This window comes from Argentina silus (genome assembly GCF_951799395.1).
Source record: "Argentina silus genome assembly, chromosome: 11".
In the NCBI taxonomy this organism is placed as follows: Eukaryota; Metazoa; Chordata; class Actinopteri; order Argentiniformes; family Argentinidae; genus Argentina; species Argentina silus.
Window position 1 is genome coordinate 4,219,187 of NC_139665.1, and position 20,673 is coordinate 4,239,859.

At 46.2% G+C, this 20,673-nt stretch overlaps 2 protein-coding genes across 2 annotated transcripts; both read left to right on the forward strand.

Annotated features, from left to right (window-relative positions):
* The first annotated feature begins 82 nt into the window (after positions 1–82).
* On the forward strand, positions 83–6,469 carry stradb (STE20 related adaptor beta). Its single transcript, XM_083680424.1, is given in 15 exon segments — positions 83–222; positions 897–971; positions 1,082–1,128; positions 1,130–1,154; positions 1,725–1,805; positions 2,460–2,562; positions 2,723–2,844; positions 2,969–3,077; positions 3,478–3,601; positions 3,763–3,934; positions 4,237–4,341; positions 4,665–4,912; positions 5,164–5,206; positions 5,439–5,522; positions 5,524–6,469. Coding segments are annotated over 13 exon segments (1,359 nt in total). The 5' UTR covers positions 83–222; positions 897–971; positions 1,082–1,102; the 3' UTR covers positions 5,641–6,469.
* A 2,760-nt stretch (positions 6,470–9,229) lies between these two features.
* Positions 9,230–12,475, forward strand: LOC310812129 (cyclic nucleotide-binding domain-containing protein 2-like; the record flags this gene model as incomplete). Its single annotated transcript, XM_083680549.1, has 9 exons — positions 9,230–9,400; positions 9,758–9,921; positions 10,206–10,362; positions 10,604–10,755; positions 10,951–11,089; positions 11,162–11,274; positions 11,547–11,664; positions 11,867–12,030; positions 12,142–12,475. 9 exons carry the CDS (start codon positions 9,230–9,232, stop codon positions 12,365–12,367), a joined length of 1,404 nt encoding a protein of 467 aa, XP_083536675.1. The 3' UTR covers positions 12,368–12,475.
* Positions 12,476–20,673: the final 8,198 nt, after the last annotated feature.

Here is a 20,673-nt window from a genome sequence, read left to right on the forward strand (position 1 = left end):
AGACTTTTATCACTTGCATTTTCAACATGTTTACGTCATTACGTGAAATCAGCTGGGAGGGGAGCAAAACGTAGATGGTGTAGAAAGGTATGTTGCAAGCTGTGATTACAAGATGTACACTTACAACTTCTACACTCAGCTGTAGTTTCAACAACTTGTTTGACAGCCAATTGTATCTATTGCTCAATTACACGTGGGAAAAGTAATTTTGTCAAAACAAAGGTAAGTTATCTGTAACGTTTGGAAAGTTTAGGTTTTTTTTCTCGTTGGTATTAACCTGAAAACATTGTTTAAGTTCTATGAGTGTGGTTTTCATGTCGTTGAAGCGTTGTAAGTTTTGTTGTAGACTAGCCTATACTCTATACATATACACTTGAACATGGACTGTAAGTCTCGTATTGCTGCTGTTTGATTTGGTCCATTTGGTCATGTCTCATTCAACTCCCTTATGGTAATCATATGCTGTAAATAGGTTATATATTATATGTATAATATTCAGACAAAGGTTGAGATTGATTAGTGGAAAAATAGGCTAAATCAGCCTACCGGTAGGCTTACAGCATACTGTATGGTGGCTGTACCGTATAGAACAATAACGGTCACGGCATATGTGCGTATCTCTCTGCCCTCAAACTCTCCTTCCCATTCAAGCTGTGCCAGACGAGATCTGCAGGTCAGATACTCAAACGATGGACCATGCCTTCAGACTTGCGACTATAGCCTATAACTAACATGTAGCAATGTAATAATTCGCAGTTAATAGCCTAAACGCAATCTATTTATGTGTCGAGAAAATGTGACACCTCGGGAGTTTGTTTTTTTCCTCACCCATTTCAACAGCATCCAAAAATCATCACTGGGGCTATTTTTTTAATGTTTTTCTTCTTCAAGAACAGCTGGTGCAGCGTTTCGTATGGACTGATGAAGTCGGATCAATGCAGTGGAATCTGAACTGTTCAGAGTGCAGTCAGGTAAACTGAAGTGCATAGTCGCAGAGCCGCGGGGATGCTGTGTCTGGGGAACCACCGTGGGCTCGTGTTACCATTTACGCCTTGCTCTTCCTGCCGCTCTCATTTTACAGCGCGTGTCGTGGAACGGATAAATGCCCTCGCGTGAAGCGCTGCCACCGCAAAAAGGACTCCATGTCTTTCTTGGTAAGGATTATTCATCGCCAGCATGGTTTTGACGGTGTGTATGTTACGGTGTTATTCATCCAGTTCTAGGAAGAGCGGTGGATCGTATTCCTCTTTCATGTGCGTGTTTTTTTGTAGATTAGCCCTTGTTCTATTTTTACTTAGAAGAACTCTTTATTATCAGTCGGGATGATAAATAGTATCCCTATTGTCACTTTGGGCGCACAAGTGAAAATAACCCATAATGTGCATTTTGGCCACATTATGGGTAATAATTATGAATATTTCTCATCATCTTTCGCTTAAGGCTGTTATCCATTATGCATTATCTGAGAATCACCTAATGGGTGTGCATACACTGATTCAGCATCTGTCATCTGCCTGTCATCTGTCTGTCAACCTGCACCGCCTGATACAATGTGTAACCATACTGTTGTTTCTCGAAAGTATCTCCCAGTGATGTCCTTGTGCTGGCTCTCTTGTCTCATTTGTGGGCAAGTCGCCCCGTACTTCCTCCTTCCCTATGGGCCTGTTCACTTTTCCTCCCCTCTCCCTGGGGGCACGTCTCACCCCTCCTCCCCTCTTCCCCAGGACTGCTCCTGCATCTCCCACTCCCAGGTCCAGCCAATCAGCATAGAGGACCGATATGAGGAAGTCAGCCACCAATACCTGGTCAGTACAGTCCTGTGTCCCCTCAGCATCGACTCCGAGCAGTGAAACACCGCTCTTATAACCTGACCAGCCCTAACCCTAACCCTAACCCAGGACTGGACAGTTTAGAGCCCTGTCTGTGGAATGGATGGCTTTTAGAAAATCAAAGCAATCGTAGCTGACAGCCACTGGAACATTACCTAAGCCAAGCAAACCAAAGCTTTTCATGTTGTACCACAGCAGTCCTTTTTTTTTTTTTTAAAGCTGCTGCGTCAACTCTCCCTGGAGCTATTTGCCACAGCCCCCCCTTCCTCCCCTCCCCAAAGTATTGTCAACCACAAACGCCAAGTGAGCCAGCCAGCATCACCCTCTGTCCAACTCAATGCCACAGTGCCCTCCTCTGGCAGCCACTGGTACTTCACCACAACAGAGCACATACTTTGACCTCTCTGGCTCAAAGGCAAACCCATTCGCACTGTCTCATTCTGCTTCCTCATCTACAGTATGTTAAGCCAGTGTATTTCATTGGAGGACATTGTTACGACACAGCTAGTTTGAATGCAGTGACTATATGTTCATGTTACAGCCCAATAGGCTTTGATAAGCAAACAGAAATGTGGTAAATGTCGGTGGTGGTTCGGTGTGAGTTTGTTTGTATCTTTTCATACTTCACAGAGCTCCAATGTCTCAGAATGCACTGTCACAGGGGCCGCGGGCGGCGATGACATCACAGCACTCTCCGCTGAGCCCTCCCACTATCAGCTGCTGTCGGAGCTGGGTGAGACCCCCTTTGTCCACAGATCTACTCGTTCCAATCCAGTGAAGTCAGATATTTTCATACCTTTCCATTTGATAGATACAGAGAGGTCACACACATGATATCGATGGGTAACCTCCGTACTTTAGTGTTGACCATTCCACCAAAACTGGGGTTTCAGGGAAGGGATTCAATAACATGAGCCAGGTGAGCATGGCGCGTCATGCTCCCTCCGGCCAGCTGGTGGCAGTCAAGCACACTAACCTGGACGAGTGCACTGAGGAAGAGCTGCTGCAGCTAATGGTGAGTGATTATGGGCACCGTTTGCCCCTATCACACTCCCAGACACCCTGACAAACATGGTATGACTGGTGCAAGCATTGTTCAATGTGACCCCCGCCCCCCTTCCCTGGTCTCTGGTCCCCAGAATGAGGTGTTGCTCTCCAAAGTGTTCCGCCATCCAAACCTGCTGACCTCACGCCTGGTGTTCAGCTCCTACTGTCAGCTCTGGGTCCTCACGCCACTCATGAGCTACGGTGAGTCTCCGCTCTCTCTGGTTCTGCTCACCTATTCCCACCCACTCCTACCTCTACACCTCTCATGGCTATTAGAACTGTTAGTCCGTTAGGCCTATGTGTTTGTTGCCCCACCCCCCCACCCCCACAATCCACTCCTCTGATCCTTCTATGACTTAAAATGACACATTGCATGGTGACATTTCACACTTCTCTCTCTAGGATGGATTTCTAAGCATTACATAAACCACAATTGAGGTATTTACCATTTTCAAAGGGCGATGTATACACTCACTGTATTGTATTCATCAGGATGGCGCCCTCCTCTGGTCATCACTAGTACTACTGCACTTCCAGTTGCCATCATTTTTCCTTGAATTTCCTCTCTCTCTCTCTCTCTCTCTCTCTCTCTCTCTCTCAGGTTCAGCAGACACCCTACTGAGGACGTACTTCCCTGACGGGATGAGTGAGTCTCTGATCGCGTACCTACTTCACGGGGTCCTGAAGGCTCTGGAGTACATGCACCAAATGGGTTATGTACACAGGTGAGGCGGAATGGGTTACGTACAAAGGAGAGACGGCTAGTCTCCAGAGACAACAAGTGAATATAGAGTTCGCAAGAGGAGCTCTCCTCTCCTCTCCTCTCCTCTCCTCTCCTCTCCTCTCCCACCTCTATTGACCTCCCTCTCTTCCCTCCATTCTTCAGGGGAGTGAAGTCCAGTCATATCCTGCTGTCGGGTGAGGGCCGTGTCTACCTCTCAGGGTTGCACAGTGTTTACAGTATGATGCGGGAGGGGAGGAGGGTGAGGGCCGTGTTCGACATGCCCCACCACAGCCCCGCCCTGCTGCCCTGGCTCAGCCCAGAGCTGCTCCGACAGGTCAGGCCTCTCATATCACAACTGGGGCACGCAGCCACACCGCACACACACACCCACTTGTAACACACACACACACACACACACACACACACACACACACACACACACACACACACACAGAACCAGACACGCTGAGCTAGTGAGCTACACCTCAGGTACGTGTTCTGCGCTCAAAAATAAATGCTGATACACATAAAAATGTGACCTGGTGCTGAAAATGTGCAGGCACAGCACAACACACCCCTACACCACCTACACAGATCTGTCAAAGACATTGTCTTCTTCTCTCCGGTCCCCTCCAGGATCTCCATGGCTATGGAGTGAAGTCTGACATCTACAGCCTGGGGATCGTGGTCTGTGAGCTGGTCAGTGGCAGGGTGCCTTTCCAGGACATGCCACCCACTCAGGTATTATTATATATAATAATAATAATAATAAGAAGAAGAAGAAGAAGAAGAAGAAGAAGAATTATAATTATTATTATTTTTATTATTATTGTTATTATTATTAATTAATTGATATTATTATTAAGGCTTTTAAAGCAGGCATATTTTTATATTTTTTCCTTTTTTTAAATATTTTATTTTAAGTAAATTTAATATATTATTATTAGTAGTAGTATTAGTAGTAGTAGTATTAGTAGTAGTAGTATTATACAGTACAATTGTTGTCATACTGCTACTCTCATACTCTATGTTGTCTTTACTGTCTCTGTCTTTCCCTTGCACAGATGCTCCTCCAGAAGCTGCGGGGGTCCCACTGCTGTCTGCTGGACGTAGCTCCCTTCCCTCTGGGGGAGCTGGGGGGGCTGAAGGTGTCCCGTTCTGGGGTGGACTCTGGCATCGGAGAGAGCGTGGCCACAGGCAGCCTGACTCGCACCACCACAGCAGAGAGACCCCAGAGCCCTGCGCCCAAGAACCACTCCGCCACCCTCCACAACCTGGTTCAGCTGTGCCTGCAGCAGCAGCCTGAACGCAGGTTCGACACACACACACACACACACACACACAGACACACACACACACACACACACACACACCTTTGTTCTTTGTTCTTTTGTGTGTCATAAGGAAGAATGTTATTCAATTATTTTTGGTCTGTATTTCTGTTGGTTTTCTAAGAGATGTGATTTGCTATGTGGGTCATTGACTGTAGAGATTCAAAGCAATTGCGTAGTCGTGACATTCCTGCGCTGTGTGAAATGTTTGTCTTGTTTTTGTGTCACGTAGACCCTCTGCATCCACACTGTTGACCCATGCCTTCTTCAAACAGGTGGGTCTCATCAAACCTCCGTCCCTATTTCTTGTGTGTTGCTGGTCAGGTTCAAGTCAAGTCTTTTTTTTGCCCTCACTGTTTAGTCTTTGGTTGCATCATGGCGTACCGCTTTGTGATGTTGTGTTGAGGGATCCTGTCAGAATGCTGTGTTTTGGAGCGGGATGCTGTATTTGTCACGGCCATTATGGGTGACTTTGTTCTAACACTGTTTGAACGTATTTCACGGCAGGTGAAGAGGCAAACCCGGGACTCCTTCCTCAGTCTTATGTATCCCGCTGTGCCCCTCTCTAGCCCGGAGGAATTGCCCGGGTCCTGCCCCTCCACCCCATCCTGTCACGCCCTCACACCCCCCCTTGCCGACCCCGCAGATGGGATGTGGGACTTCTCCTAACCACTCTCCCAAGTCTCTGAAACCTGACAACAACGCCTAACTCAAGACAATCAAGCAGCGAGCCCAAACCTTTCTACTGTGCTTTGATTTACTTTTAACCCGCCACTTTGAGCCTTTGTACTAGTTTTGTAGGTTTGATATTTGTTTTAAAAAAAAAAAAAAAGGAAAAAAAAAAGAAACTCTGATATGAGTTTGCGGGGTGACTATGGAGTGCTGTATCAAGAAGCTGCTCTGCCCGGATCGTCCAATGAGGATCTCTGTGTTGCCAATCAATAATTGTGATCATCAGTGACAGTGACTTAGCAGGACATGCCCCTTTGTCAGTGGAAGACCAAGCACTGGACTTGTATGCATGCACTCCCTGTGCATATCATAATATCTACAAACTGTAATGTGAAATCTATTACGTTATTAGACTGTGAAGGGGAAATAAGGTATTATGGGAGGGAATTAATATGTCATGGTACTTGGGTGGGATGAAGATGCGAGTGTTGTGTCAGGGTTGAAGAGTGGGTGAGAATGATGTGTTTCCGTATGTTATTGGGGTTATTATCTCCCTAGCCTTATTACCAGTGAAATCCCGTGCTCCAAAATAAGAACAAAACTACCATACTGTGCTTTGTGACCAACCTACCTTACACTGCCTCTTAGTCATACATGTATGGGAGGGTCCATGTATTGTATTAATTAAACCTGTGTGCTGTTTATGAAAATGCTGAATTATATGTGATCATGTGTATGAAATACCTTTTTATGTGGTCCGGTAAATATCAAACATAATATCTTTCTGTATGAGCCTTATAGATGTGTTATAAATATATTCATATTCAATTTGTAAAACAATTGCCATTGTTTTTGTGTATGTATCATCTTTTCCAAAATACAGTTCATGAAACAGCGGTTGAACCAGAAGGGTATTTTGCTTTCTCTAGTGGGTTGGGCAGTGTCCTCCCTAATGTTCTGCTGGATTAGAATGCACTGTGTGATGTCACAGACGATCTGTACAATGACTCCAGAATCTATGGAGTTGATGTCTCAGAAACACAAACTTACTCTTGTCACTGGACCATGGAGAAAAATCCTCACGGTAAGCCTTACTATTTAGCATTTAGTATACAGTCATGAGAAAAAGTTAGGACACCCCCCAAAATATTAAGTTATTCTCTTAAAAATATGGACATATCAATATGTTATCTTCTTTCTAACAATGTCTATAGATAAAGGGGATGTAATTGAACAAAAAACTATGAAAATGTAACTTTGTAATCATTTATTTAACGAAAAATTAACAATAATGCCAATTCCTACTGAGGAAAAAGTTAGGACACCCTATGCCCTAATAGCTAGTATTGCCCCCCTTGGCTGAAATAACCTCAATTAGACGTTTCTTATAACTGTCTACAGGTCTCTGACATCAATTGGGAGAAAGTTTTTCCCACTCCTCCTTGCAGAATTCTTTCAGCTGTGTGATGTTCGAGGGGTGTCTTGCATGCACAGCCAGTTTCAAATCAATCCACAGCATCTCAATAAGATTAAGATCCGGGCTTTGACTTGACCATTCCAGAACTCTCAATTTATTTTTCTTGAGTCATTCCTTGGTAGATTTACTGGAATGTTTTGGGTCATTGTCATGTTGCATGGTCCACATCTGCTTCAGCTTCAACTTTCGAACAGATGGTCTCACATTTTCCTCAAGCACCCTCTGATACAATACAAAATTCATAGTGGATTCTATGATGGTGAGCTGACCAGGCCCTGCTGCAGAAAAGCAGCCCCAAACCATGACATTTCCACCCCCATGCTTCACAGTTGGTATGAGGTTCTTGTTCTCAAATGCTGTCTTGGTTTTGCGCCAAACATGTCTACTCTTACTGTGCCCAAATAGTTCAACTTTGGATTCATCTGTCCAAAGCACATTGTTCCAGAAGTTCTGGTCTTTCTCTAGGTGTTCTCTGGCAAACTTTAGTCTTGCCCTGATGTTTTTTTTTGACAGCAGGGGTTTCCTCCTTGCACACCTCCCATGTAATGCAAACTTGTTCAGTCTCTTTCTTATGGTGGATGCATGTACTTTGACATCAATTGTGGCAAGAGATACCTGTAGGTCTCGTGATGACATTCTGGGATTGTTGGAGACTTCTTTAAGCATCTTTCGGTCAGCTCTTAGGCTGAACTTGCTTGGGCGGCCTGACCTGGCCATGTTGGTGGTGGTTTTAAATGTTCTCCACTTGTAAATTATTTTCCGGACAGTGGAATGGCCAATTTCGAATAGTTTGGAGATCTTTTTATATCCCTTCCCAGACTCATATGCATCTAAAATTTTTCTTCTGAAGGCCTCAGAGAGCTCTTTTGATCTCGCCATGGTGATGCAACTCACTTCAACAATCAAGAGCAAACCAAACTAAATATCTGAGGTTTAAATAGGACAGGCTCCTCCAAAATCCTCTGTAACGATGTTCTAATCATTTGCACCTGATGTGGTGCTCTTTATTATAATTTTAGGCATTTTAAGTGGAACTAAATGTAGGGGTGTCCTAACTTTTTCCTCACAAGAAGATTGCATTTCTATTAATTACATTTTACCAATAATTTTTTAAATAATTTGTTTCAGTTGTATTTGTTTAGTTATATTACCTCAATTTTTCAATATTGTTCAAATGAATATCAAATGTCCATATGTTTGAATATGTTGAAGAAGACAAAGGTTTTCATAGGGTGTCCTAATTTTTTCTCATGACTGTATCTATATCTTTAGTATGGTCACTCACTGCTAAATTCTATGGTTTAGAATCATATCCATCATGAAGAAAGAAATTCTATGATCTAAGAATCTATGATTCATTTAATTTAGTCTTCACTAGTGATCAGCGTCTCGTTTTATTTTTCAGTGCCTTTGGCATCGCAGGCCAGGAAAGACCACAAGGATGTGGTGACACATGTGGTAATGCTTCTCTCAGTTTATTAATTCTCTCTGAGCACCAGCTTTTCTCAAACAATGCATGTGGGAATGCTTAACATGGAGATGGATAAAACAGGTAGCAGGCACCTGCTATCTTTCCCATTCATTGCATCAGGCATCAATTGGATCAACTCAAGGTCTTCTTCTTCAATAGATGACTGGTGCTGAGTTGATACTACACTCAAGCACAGCAGGTGGCAGTGTATCACCAACATTTGATTTACGCTGACTCAGATCACAGAAGATGATGAAAGTTGACGAAATGTCGCTCCCCATATAGTACCGTTATTTTAGGGAGTGCGTCCACATGTCTTTCTATGTGCCTGACACACGTGATGCATTTCTTTAAAGTTTATACTTTAGCCACAACTCATCACATGAACCCTGATTTATTATCTATAGTGTGTGTTTGTAAGTGTATGTATATATTCACCAGTTTGTGATCAAACCACCATTTCAGGATTTCAAACCTCTGTCCTGTTGATGGGTACAGAGAAACCTCACATACGCTGAGTTGGGTGGTGGACAGATAGTGACAGTTTCAGTGACCTTACAGTCTAGTCTGTGTGCTACCCATCTCCTTCCACCCCTCCCTCCCTCCCTCCCTCCCTCCCTCTGTCCTTAGCCTTCAGGTATTTCACGCTTCCACCAGGCAGCAGAGCAGCTGTTCCAGATGCCCCAGCCCAGGCACTCACGCCAGGGCCTGAAGCGCTTCAGACAGGCGGCGCGCAACATCATCCTCATGTGTCGCCTGTGCCGCTACTTCATGTCCCGCTCCAACTTCCGCTGCTGCATGGAGTTCAACTTTCTTGAGACCATCAGCAACCAGCCCTCTGGAGGATCGGTGTGTGCGTGTGTGTGTGTGTGTGTGTGTGTGTGTGTGTGTGTGTGTGTGTGTGTGTGTGTCTGTGTGTGTGTGTGTGTGTGTGTGTGTGTGTGTGTGTGTGTGTGTGTGTGTGTGTGTGTGTGTGTGTTGGCGGGGGCGGGGTGGGGGGGAGGTTAGAGACATTGAGAAGTAAAAAGTTGTTTTCTTTTCTTACAGGATAAAAATCTTGTCTTTGACCTGAACCACTTCAAAGTGAAAGAGGTACAGTATGGATGTAAACGAACTACGTACTGTATATATCATTGTGTGTGTGGTTGTGCTGTATGCGTACATGTGACTCCCTCTGGTGTGTGTTGTGTCTGGTGTATGGCCCAGGATCGTATCCCTGTCCTGCTGGTTGAAATCATGCGAAAGTCTCCGGACGAACGCTCTGAGGAGGAAGTGTTACTCCTGCACAATATGCTGAGCTCCGTCAAAATCTTCAGGCGCTACAGTGGAACCCTGCAGCTCCTTCTGGCCAGAGTGGTGCGCTATCAAAGGTCAGAGGTCAACTCACAGTCCCCCTCATTTACATTTACATTTATGGCATTTAGCAGACGCCTTTATCCAAAGCGACTCACAACAATACATTTGTTTAAGTAAGTGAATCATCTATCCAACAGTCACCATAAGACAAAGTAATCAATGCTCACACCAGGGGCCATTGGCAGTCGTAATGCCAGTAGGTTATTTTGTTTATTTTTTTTCCTCCACTCTACACTGTGCGATGCGGGCTTGTCGAGCCGCGGCCGGACGGTTAATCCTGCCACTGGTGTGCCTGCAGGTTGGAGCGTCGCAGGGTGGTTATTAAGAAGGGCCATTCGGGGCAGAGCTTCTACTTTGTGTTCTCTGGGCTGCTGGCTGTCACCAAGGACAATGATGGTAGCAGTGCCTTTGTGGACAAGGAGCCAATCCTGATAAAGAAGGGCATGAGCTTCGGGGTGACGTCTCACAACAACTACATACATTTTTGTAGTGAAATTACCATCATTTTTGTAGTGAAATTACCATTATTTTTCTAGTGAAATTACCATCATTTTTCTAGTGAAATTACTATCATTTTTGTTGGAGCAATAGTATCTTGGTGACGGTGCAATAGTCGTGGTAACAAAGTGAATGATACTTGTTTAGTGGCTAATAGAAGAGGAAGTTGTCAAAATGGTGTCAACTGTTGTTTCTTAGGATGTGGCCTTGATCAAAGGCCTGAGGAGGAATGCCACTGTTGTGTGCATGGAGGAGACTGAGCTCATGGTGGTCGACAAGGAAGACTTCTTTGCGAACAAGATGGACGTGGAGCTGAAGAGGGAGTTTGATTATCGCTTCAGCTTCTTCAGGTGAGATTTTGTAATCCGATGTGAGTTTTGAGACTTGACTTCATAGGGAATGTCTAAGCCGCATGTGAGCAGATGTTCCCTGATCCCCATGCATTTGTTGTCTCTCTGCATCTCTCTCTCTCTCCCTCTCTCTCTCTCTCTCTCTCTCTCACTCTCTCTCTCTCTCTCTCTCTCTCTCTCTCTCTCCCTCTATAGGTCCATCCAGCTGGTGTCCTCCTGGTCCTCATCTCTCATTGAGCAGATGGCAGACCACTCCAAAGCAGAGCAAATTCGCTACGGCCGAGTGGTCGTCAAGGACACCAATGACATGGGCAACATCATTTTCATCGCCAAGGTAACTGGGCAGCATGATGGGAAATGTAGTTCCGGCAATACAGGATTTAAAGTGTTCCGCTCCCTCCATTAGGGCCAGTGTGATGTGCTGAGAGTGGTGGACCTCCCTTCCTGCAGTACCTACCAGCGCCTCCTGAAGCAGCACTTAGACACAGGTATCGGCACGGACAAACAAACAAATTTTTGGTAGGGCACACGGAAACGTTACAATACATAGTACACATGCAGTATGAAGTTCTAGGCACTTTTTTAAAATTTATTTTTAATCTTCGAGCAGCAGCCAGAGCGCCCCATCGACAGCAAGGCGAGCAGAGTGAAAAACAGACAAAGCAGCAGGGAAGGTACTGGTCAATCACTGATGAATTACAATACAGCACCCTGCTGAACACCAGCTCTGTTGTATTTGGTACCCCATGTTTAATGGCAAGCCTCTCTGTTTCTCTGTCTGTTTCCTTCAGTGTCACAAAGTACAAACTCCTTCGCAATGTGCCTTCACCCTCCTCCAGAGCCCTTCCTGGAGACCTGCCCACTTTTGCATGTTTCCTGATTGACAGCCTCCACAGAGGCAGCACATTTGTAAGTTAGCCTGTATGACTCCTCAGACTTCATGACCGTTCAATATTAAAGTCCTTGTGGCGTGCACTACTACTGAACATGTAATCACATCCTGTGTGTGTGTGTGTGTGTGTGTGTGTGTGTGTGTGTGTGTGTGTGTGTGTGTGTGTGTGTGTGCGTGTGTGTGTGTGTGTGTGTGTGTGTGTGCGTGCATGCTGTACAGGGCTTGAATCAGTACCTGCTGTCCCAGAGGCAGAGAGACTGCCGCAGGTTCACTCTGGTCAGCCGCAGTGTGGAGATCCTGCGGGTGGAGAAAACCCGCTTTTACGAGCTGGTGGACGGCACCACCATGAAGAAGCTCGAGGCCCTGCAGAAGACATACCCCAGGTGGGTTTGATATCACTGGAGTAGACGGCACTCCGTAGGAAAGACCATACAGGTCAGGGGAAGACGAGAGATGAGATTTCAGACAGCTCTTCTGCGTGTTCTCTTTTGCAGCGACGAGGAACTGTGCACAGTGTTCCTGGAGCACAGTCGCTGGAAGGATTTTAAACACAATGTGGTGAAAGACCTGCTAGGTCATCGAGTTGAGCCAAGAGCCCCCAAAACCCAGCAGGGCCATTGTGGCCCCAGTCAGGCCCTTCAGCAGCAGAGGCACACCGTCAACGGACATCATCAGCAAAGGTTGAGGTCTGAACCTGGCAAAGGGAAGGTCAGCAACTGATAGAACACTCTTCAAGACCAGTGACATTGGTTTTAGAATGAAAGCTTTGTTTAATAGTTTTGCTCACTACTGTTTACCTGTGCTTTTGTTATAATAAATGAATAAACATAGTTGAATTAAATCTGCTTTGATAATGAAGTTTGATCATTTCCTGCATGTTTCATCATTATATTTCCATAATATAAGGCAGTATAACAACTGTCAGTAGCATACTGGTAGGTTTGTTGGTCTGAGCATAATGTTTTATAATCTACTATTTCATAATGAGGATAAAGCAGGGGAAATCCTTATATGTCCTTAGGTGTGTTTCAAAAGTTAAAATGCATTCTTCTTTCCTCCTTTCCTTGAAGAAATCACTGATCTAAAATCATGTTTTTGTTGAAAGCTATGTTTGCTTTGACCAGTCCAATCATGTTAAATCAGCGATTACTTTAAGGAATGGGGAAAATAAGGATCCATTTGTAAAGTATTCTAACAGGACCCTCGTCTAGTTGGCGGTGACGTGACGACACTGTGATCAACGGAAACTAACCAATCATCGAAAAACTTGTGCTTGGTGTCCCTCGCAACCAAGTACCGCCCTTAGTGACCCATGAGCTCCACATCGGCAACGTAAAGGAATATTGCAATGTCGCAAACTCTACAGCCCAAGAAACAAATATATATCAGTCTTGTCTCCACAATAAATATGCATGTGCTCCCCTTGAGTCAATGTTATACAAACAACAGCCTCCACTCATAATCTGCTCTTTGTTACTGTAGGTTGACAGCATAAAGTGTCACTGTCAAATGAGCGCCCACAGGAAAATACCTCGTTTACCCGTCAAAATAAAACTACATTCCAATGCACTTTTATTTTACCTGGCAATAATGACCTGATACTGTCACAGTAACCGTCGCCTGCAGTTTTGATGCTAAACTTAAAATGTCAATTGATAATTATTGTTGTATCATGGTGGTATCATAACTTGAAAGGATTATAGACTTTTAATTTGAAATCGGATATCCAGCCCGTTTTCGCCATCGGATGAGTTCGCCGAGCGTCAAGTGTTTTGTTTCCTAGCTGACCCTGTACAGTTGCAACAATACTTTCTCATTTTTTGTCAGTTTGGCGTCTAAAATGCCATTTTGCTTGTGAAACGAACTGACCTAAGTAGTTGTCATTACATGGCTGGCCGGCTGGGTGAAGCAAATCCACGTCTGTGTCACATGAGATTGAAGGGAGAAGGGGGAGAAAAAGACTCATCGTTTTGACTTTGACACATCAGGTAGGAACAACGACCAGCGGTTCAGCCAGCCGTCGTTACTCGCTGTTAGACACCTAGTTCTGGTGACAGTAGTTTGAACTACCGCTGATTTATGTTACAAGAAATATCTAGCTAGCTGTATCCAGTCGGGTAGCTAGCTAGCTAACACTAGTTGGGTGTGTTGGGTTAGCTCGCCAGCAGCGGTGAATGATGTCGCCAGTGTCTCTATCATGTCTTGGGAAGCAGGCAGGGATCACATTTAACACAACTTAGGTGAGAAGGAGAAGGGTTTGTCATTTACATAGCCACCTATTTTTATTTTTTTTAAATGTGTTCTTTTGTTATTATTCAATAGCAGCAGCAGGCAGCAGAGACTGGTCAGTTTCTTGCCAGCAAGTTCTACAGGCGTGCTAGCTCACGTCTGAAACACTCAGCTTCAGCTTGTGTATTGCAATTCGCTTACTTTAGTTGTGTTGTGTGTGTGTGTGTATTGTCATTCTACAGGAGGGGTAAGGGAGAGGCAGAGCGCAGGGGCAGAGGAGTGCCGCTGAGGGGACGAAGTGCGATCACCCGCCTGGATGTGGAGAACCCAGCAGGAAACGCGAGCCCAGCCACGATCCAACTCATCTGGGAATACAGAATTTACGATGGAATAATGCTTTAGGAAGTCTTTGTCGTCAACAAACTGCCACATAATTAAACTTATAATTCGAAAAAGAGAGATCGTTTAATTTTGGGGGATTGTGGTATTTTTTATTTTTTTTATGAACATTACAAATCAATGTTTACGAGCAATGCCCAACTGAGGAGATCTGGCTGCTCAAAATGAAGAATCCGGAGAATTGACCTCTGTACGCAAGACAGCTTATGCTGTGGAAGCCCACCACGCAGCGTGCAGAATATGGCATCTAATGAAAGACTGTACGAGGTTTGGATGCTTTATTGCAACAAGGTAAATGACATTTAAGTGCTCTGAAGCCTTTCGTATGACCAGAAACCAATAGTTTGTCTACTTTTACTGCATGCATGACATGATGTAAGATAAACGAGAATGTAGTCAACAACATTGCAGGATAACACGTTGTGTTATCCACTTGCTGAACAGTTACATTGCCATATTTTCCTATCACTGCGTGTGCACTTGTTTTCAAACGCTCAGCTTATCACCCAGTTGGCTACAGTGTATCCTAACCCCCGCTGCCATGCATCATGATAATAGATTGTGGTTGGGCTTTGAAAAAGCCACAGTCTCTAGGCCAGTGTGGTTCATTGACACAGCTCATAAGTGAAAAGGAATTTCGGAAGCTCTTATGCCTCTGGAGATGACGTAATTGAAAGATTATTTTTTTTAACGTTTCCATTATTCTCATCAGCAGGTGGGCACAGTCACACTGTGGCCTTAATATATCAAGACTGCCTATCAAGACTGTCCTCATGTATTTAGATTTCACTTCACAACGGCTATCGTAACGGTGAAGTGGTAAACATATGACTTTGATTGAGTTTGATGTAGGTAGGAACCCCTTCGTGTTGCCCTCTTGAACAGTTAGCCCACCGTGCCATAGCTTACCTTGAGTCAGCTGTTTTACACCGGACATGAACAACACTTCCTGGCGACCAATCACAACCCCCCACTCTGCCTGCGCCTCTCCTCATGTGAGTCTCAACTGCAGTCACACATTCCCACGTTAATCCCTCACGAAAACATAACCCTCACGAAAACATAACCCTCGCAAGCGTCTACCTCCAAGACGAGGCTGTCCACTCCTACAAGACAGGAAGCATGCTTGAATGGTCCTGCACAAAGCAAACCCAAAGCCTTAGTAGTCGTGATGGCACACTGCCATTTTGGGAGCTATTCATTCTCATGCACTCGTTTTAAATTGAAATGGAACACCGGCGCATTCACCATTCATGCCGTCCACGAGAAGTCTTTTGAGTGGTGGAGTGTATTAACAGTCGTGTTTAAACACACACTGTCTTGCACACACTTGTCACAGTATGTTGTTAAATGCCAGTCATGGCGCAGAGCACACACATTGCCTTTGTTCTGTTAGAGGAGTCTATTTGCATTGAGTGTATACTAGACTCTAGACTCCTACAGGTCTAATATTTCACTGCATGTTGCCACAGATCCTGTGAGCTTCCCCCCTCAAATGACTTGAATCATTGTAGACCTTACACACTACCTCTATAGCAGCCGCAATATCAGCAACGGCACAGGGCGTTTGTGTGTGTGTGTGTGTGTGCGCGAGTGTGCGAGAGAGACAGAGGGTTGCCATGACACATAAGGAGCAAGGGCGACTGGTTGTCATGTGAGCCAAATCAGCTCAGGAATGTCAGTGTGTGAGACCCAATCTCTCTCTGCTGGCTCTGAGGACACCGTACGCTGTCCTAGGTTAATGATGTCACACTTTTAGATGACCGTTATGATTGGCAGGTAGATATGTGTGCTCACGTAGCCACACTGGTGCGGGCCGTTTACTGGTTACTTGTTTCATCAGTGTGACTGTCTGAGCTGCTACTGTAATGATTAACCCAGGAGCCATGCTGTTAACATTACGGGGGCCAGAGGTTGACAATGGCATGACAGTCGAAACCTTGGGTTAAACCGGTTGTCGATGGCTTAAGGAAGTGGATGTGCGCTCTGCTGTGGTTGGAGAACCTGTTTGCCCAGTTCTGTAGACCGTGCTGTAGGCCATGTTTGTGGTGGCTGGCTGCAGGTGAAACAGCCGGGGGTTTGGTTGACCTTCAGAACTATTTAGCAACGAATTTGTTTTTTTCTTTAGTGCAGGCCTTCAGTTTTAATACAGTTAGCCTAAACCTGTTTAAGGAGGTGCTTCACTTATCAGTTTAATTTAAGTGTAACTCAAAACATCGGTCTTACTCCAGCTTGCCAGTCTTCACAGCAATAGGCAGAGGTGAGAGGTCACAGACAAACCACTAAGACCGTCACATACTAGCCACTCCTTTACAAGAGCTTGACACAAAACACAACAACGTTAACATCGTCCCTCTGGCTCTCCACAATGGGGAAGACAAGGGGGCCCCGTGAGAGTTTTGTCCACTCGTTCTCAACAACATGAAACATGCCACGCTAGCCAGCCACGACATTGCACATCGACGTGGTTCTCTCCTCCAATGGCGCAATATCACGCAACAGTAGTTTCTGGTCATGTGTTTTCCTGTAGCGATTCAATTTGCCACATCCCAAGTTCTACAATGACAGAGAACACTGCTGGATAACACTGCCGCTTTTGCATAACCTGCGCATAAATAAACACTGGGGTTGATGAGAGACTCTTTGGAAGCGACGCGGTGAGAGAGGGAAAACCGGAGAGGAAGGGCTGAGGGAGAGAGTGTGTGATGGAGGAGGAGGATGAAGTGTCGTGGTTTCACAGAGGCTATTTACTCTCAAGTATATTACCCAGGCCTTTTTTTTTTTTTTTGCTTGTTTCCGGCTTTGTCGCTTGTTACAGTCTAATCTGTGCACACACACACACACACACACACACACACACACACACACACACACACACACACAGAGCTCCATCAGGCTCTGATTCTTCTCCCTGTTTCCCTTTTATGCTCTTTTTCTCCTCTTTAGTGTGGTCCTCTCTCCTGCTCTCTTGCCTTTCTTCTCTCTCTCTCTGTCTCTCTCTCTCTCTGTCTCTCTCTGTCTCTCTCTGTCTCTCTCTCTGTCTCTCTCTCTCTCTCTCTGTCTCTCTCTGTCTCTCTCTGTCTCTCTCTCTCTGTCTCTCTCTCTCTGTCTCTCTCTGTCTCTCTCTGTCTCTCTCTGTCTCTCTCTGTCTCTCTCTCTGTCTCTCTCTCTCTGTCTCTCTCTGTCTCTCTCTGTCTCTCTCTGTCTCTCTCTCTGTCTCTCTCTCTCTGTCTCTCTCTGTCTCTCTCTGTCTCTCTCTGTCTCTCTCTCTGTCTCTCTCTCTCTGTCTCTCTCTGTCTCTCTCTCTCTCTCTCTCTGTGCTATGAATATAACTAGAACAACAGTGATGTCATAGTTTCTATATCAGCCACGCCTCATGTTGTTTCATGCCCCTCCCACTATAAATACAGCCGGTACAGCCTGTGCACTATAAATACAGCCTGTTTAGTGACATCATAGCCACTCTCTGGATGACTGGATGTGGAGGGGGGGTGGGGGGGGTTTCTAGGGTGGAGAAGGTGACGATAGGTGGATGACGGTGAGGGCTAAACTGTTAAAGGGAGGGGGGGGGGGGGGGGGGGCGGGGGGGGGCGTCAGACATTGCGGTTGAGTGGGTCCTCACCACTTCCTCACCGCTCTCAGTCGTACTAGGTCGCCACGCCAACCACGCCCATCTGTGGGGGTCGGTAAATGGAAGTCTGTGACGCTCGTGAAAGAAAGCCTCGAACTCATTAATCATTCTCTCAGTCTCGTTTAGAAGGTGATGCCCGCTTCTCCTTGAGTGCGACCCTGTAGGCCTGGGAGGTCAAACAAGACCATGTGATGCTGGTTACTCAGGAAGATGACCATCTGTGGTCCTATCATGAGGGAAGGTCACATGCTGGGCATTATAGCACAAGATGACCCCCCCCCCCCGCCGCCCCCCAAATCAGCTGACCAATAAAATGACTAATAATAGTGTCTTTATCTTCATTAAAGAGTCACTTTTACTCTTTTGGTTTTTGCAGACGTTACAGTTGTTAAGTTGAGCTCATCGGAGTCAACGCAGCCTGTGTGTTGGGTCAGCGACGTTGCCCAAAATAAACAGCCACAAAAGAGCAGGGTGTGTCCCTCTCTGCCCTGCCCTGCCCTGTCCCGTCCCAGCCCTCAATGGGCATCTGTACTCCGACGAGGGCTGCCCAGTGAAAGGGGGCATTCTTTAACTCACACACTCCCAGAGACAGAGCGGCCATGCGAAGCCAAAGGCTCACACTCTTGAGTGAGAGAGAGAGATGTACCCACACTGCGCTCTCTCTCTCTCTCTCTCACACACACACAAAACAATTGAGTAGGCTTACTTGAGGGAGTTGAGAGCAGAATAATTAATGAATAAATGTTTGCTTTATTGCCTTTCTATCCTTGTTGATTGTCATATGATTTTTTTATTTTTTTGCTGTATTTGTTTGTCCAGCTATGTCTCTCACACACACACACTCTCACTCTCTATCTCTCTCTCTCTCACACACACACACAAACACACTCACACTCACTAGCTGTTCTGATGACCTCACTTGGAATTCCTGAGAGCCTGCTTCCTGTTCTGGATGATTCCCTCTCTGACAGAGAGACAGAAGCAGCAGGCCTCCCTAGTGTCCAGCGCCATACACAGCCTCCCTGAATATCACCAAGAGAATCACAGCAATAAGCCATATGGGACACTGCACTAACTGTCCCCATTACACAATACAGCCCTCCCATGACACTTTACAATCATCCTGGTGCTAGAATATTCCACTTCCTCATGCCACTTTCTCAGCTCTCCTTGACCTGAATTATTCTCAGACGGGCCATAAACTCCCTTGCCGTCCCCACCCTGACCAGAGCTGAACATAGATAGATTATAGTAGGCAGATGACTTACGGGGTGAGAGCTGGGGGACTGGGGGGGGGACGGGACACTGGGCCTAGAGAGCTGTAGCCGAGAAGTGTCACCGGCGGGCATCCTTCTGTCTCTGTCTCTGCCTGTCTGGGCAATGTTCCCAGAATGTTCTGGAAATGTCTGCAGACGACCGAGGCAGCTGCTCGTGACTCCCCTTTAGGGAGCGGAGAATGTGGCTGTGCCTGCTTTTCACTCCAGACAGGTGCACAGCTACTGTACACACACCGACACCCGTCCCCTCCCCCACACAGAGACAGACACATGTCTCACACACACACCTGAGATGACTTGCCTGTGGAATACGCTGTTGGATCACTTTCTCTGTCTCTCACCATGACAACTGCTGTTCATAAAGAGTTGCTCTGCTCTTTTTCTCCACTTCATCCTTGCACCCCCCCCCCCACCACCACCACCCCCCCCCCCCCCCCCTCCTCCCAACAGAGAGATCCAGACTATCTGAAGCTGTGGCTGGAGATCTTCATCAGCTCCTACGAGAGATGCCTGGACGTGGACTTCGAGAAACCGCCCTCCAGGTAAAGCTGTAGGCCTTCACCTTGGGTCAGGCTGTGAGTTACTCTACCGCCTAAAGGAAAACACTGATCCGAGAGGGAGATGAGGGAGATGTATGGTGGAATATGTACGTGTGACATGTACACGTTTGACTCAGTGTCAATACAGAGAAACCAGCTCTGGATTTCTTTTTTTTTCTTTTTTGCGTGTGTGTGTGCGAGCGCGCGCACATATGTGTGTGCCATTATGCACGGCTGCATCCATTATATGAGAGCGCAGAGGGGAGAGAGATGAAGTGATAGAGATAGATGGAGAGATAGAGATGGAGATGGAGTGGTACAGTAGAGAGAGAGAGAGACAGTGACATGCACTCTCCCAGCGGGGGTCACATGACCAGCGAGAGAGCCCGGTCCGTCAGCTGATTACGTAAGGCTGAGCGGTGTGGCGTGTGGCGTGTGGCGTGTGGGATTGGAGAGGGAGAAGTGCGGAGCAAGGGGAAAGCAGATTAAATCCTGTAAGATCCACCGTTCGGTGTTGTGCCTCTCCATGGCCCCCCCTCCTCCCCCCACCCCCTCACACCGTGCCCCCCCCCCCCCCCCCCCACCCCATTACTGCTGCAGCTGTCCTGTTTTCCCACCGATATGCTTCACTGTGATTCGGTGATGCTCTAGAGAATAACCCATTACCCACTGCTGTCTCTGGAGGGGCACGCAGACGAGACAAAGCACTTAGCTCAGCATTCTAATATCAGCTGTGGTAGCGGGAGGCACATGTTATGAGTGTCAAGACAGCTAACACAACAACAAAGAAACACCTGTGTGTGTGTGTGTGTGTGTGTGTGTGTGTGTGTGTGTCTCTGTGTGTGTGTGTGTGTGTCTCTGTGTGTGTGTCTGTGTGTCTCTGTGTGTGTGTGTGTGTGTGTGTGTGTGTGTGTCTCTGTGTGTGTGCGTGTGTGTGTGTGGACAATGGGG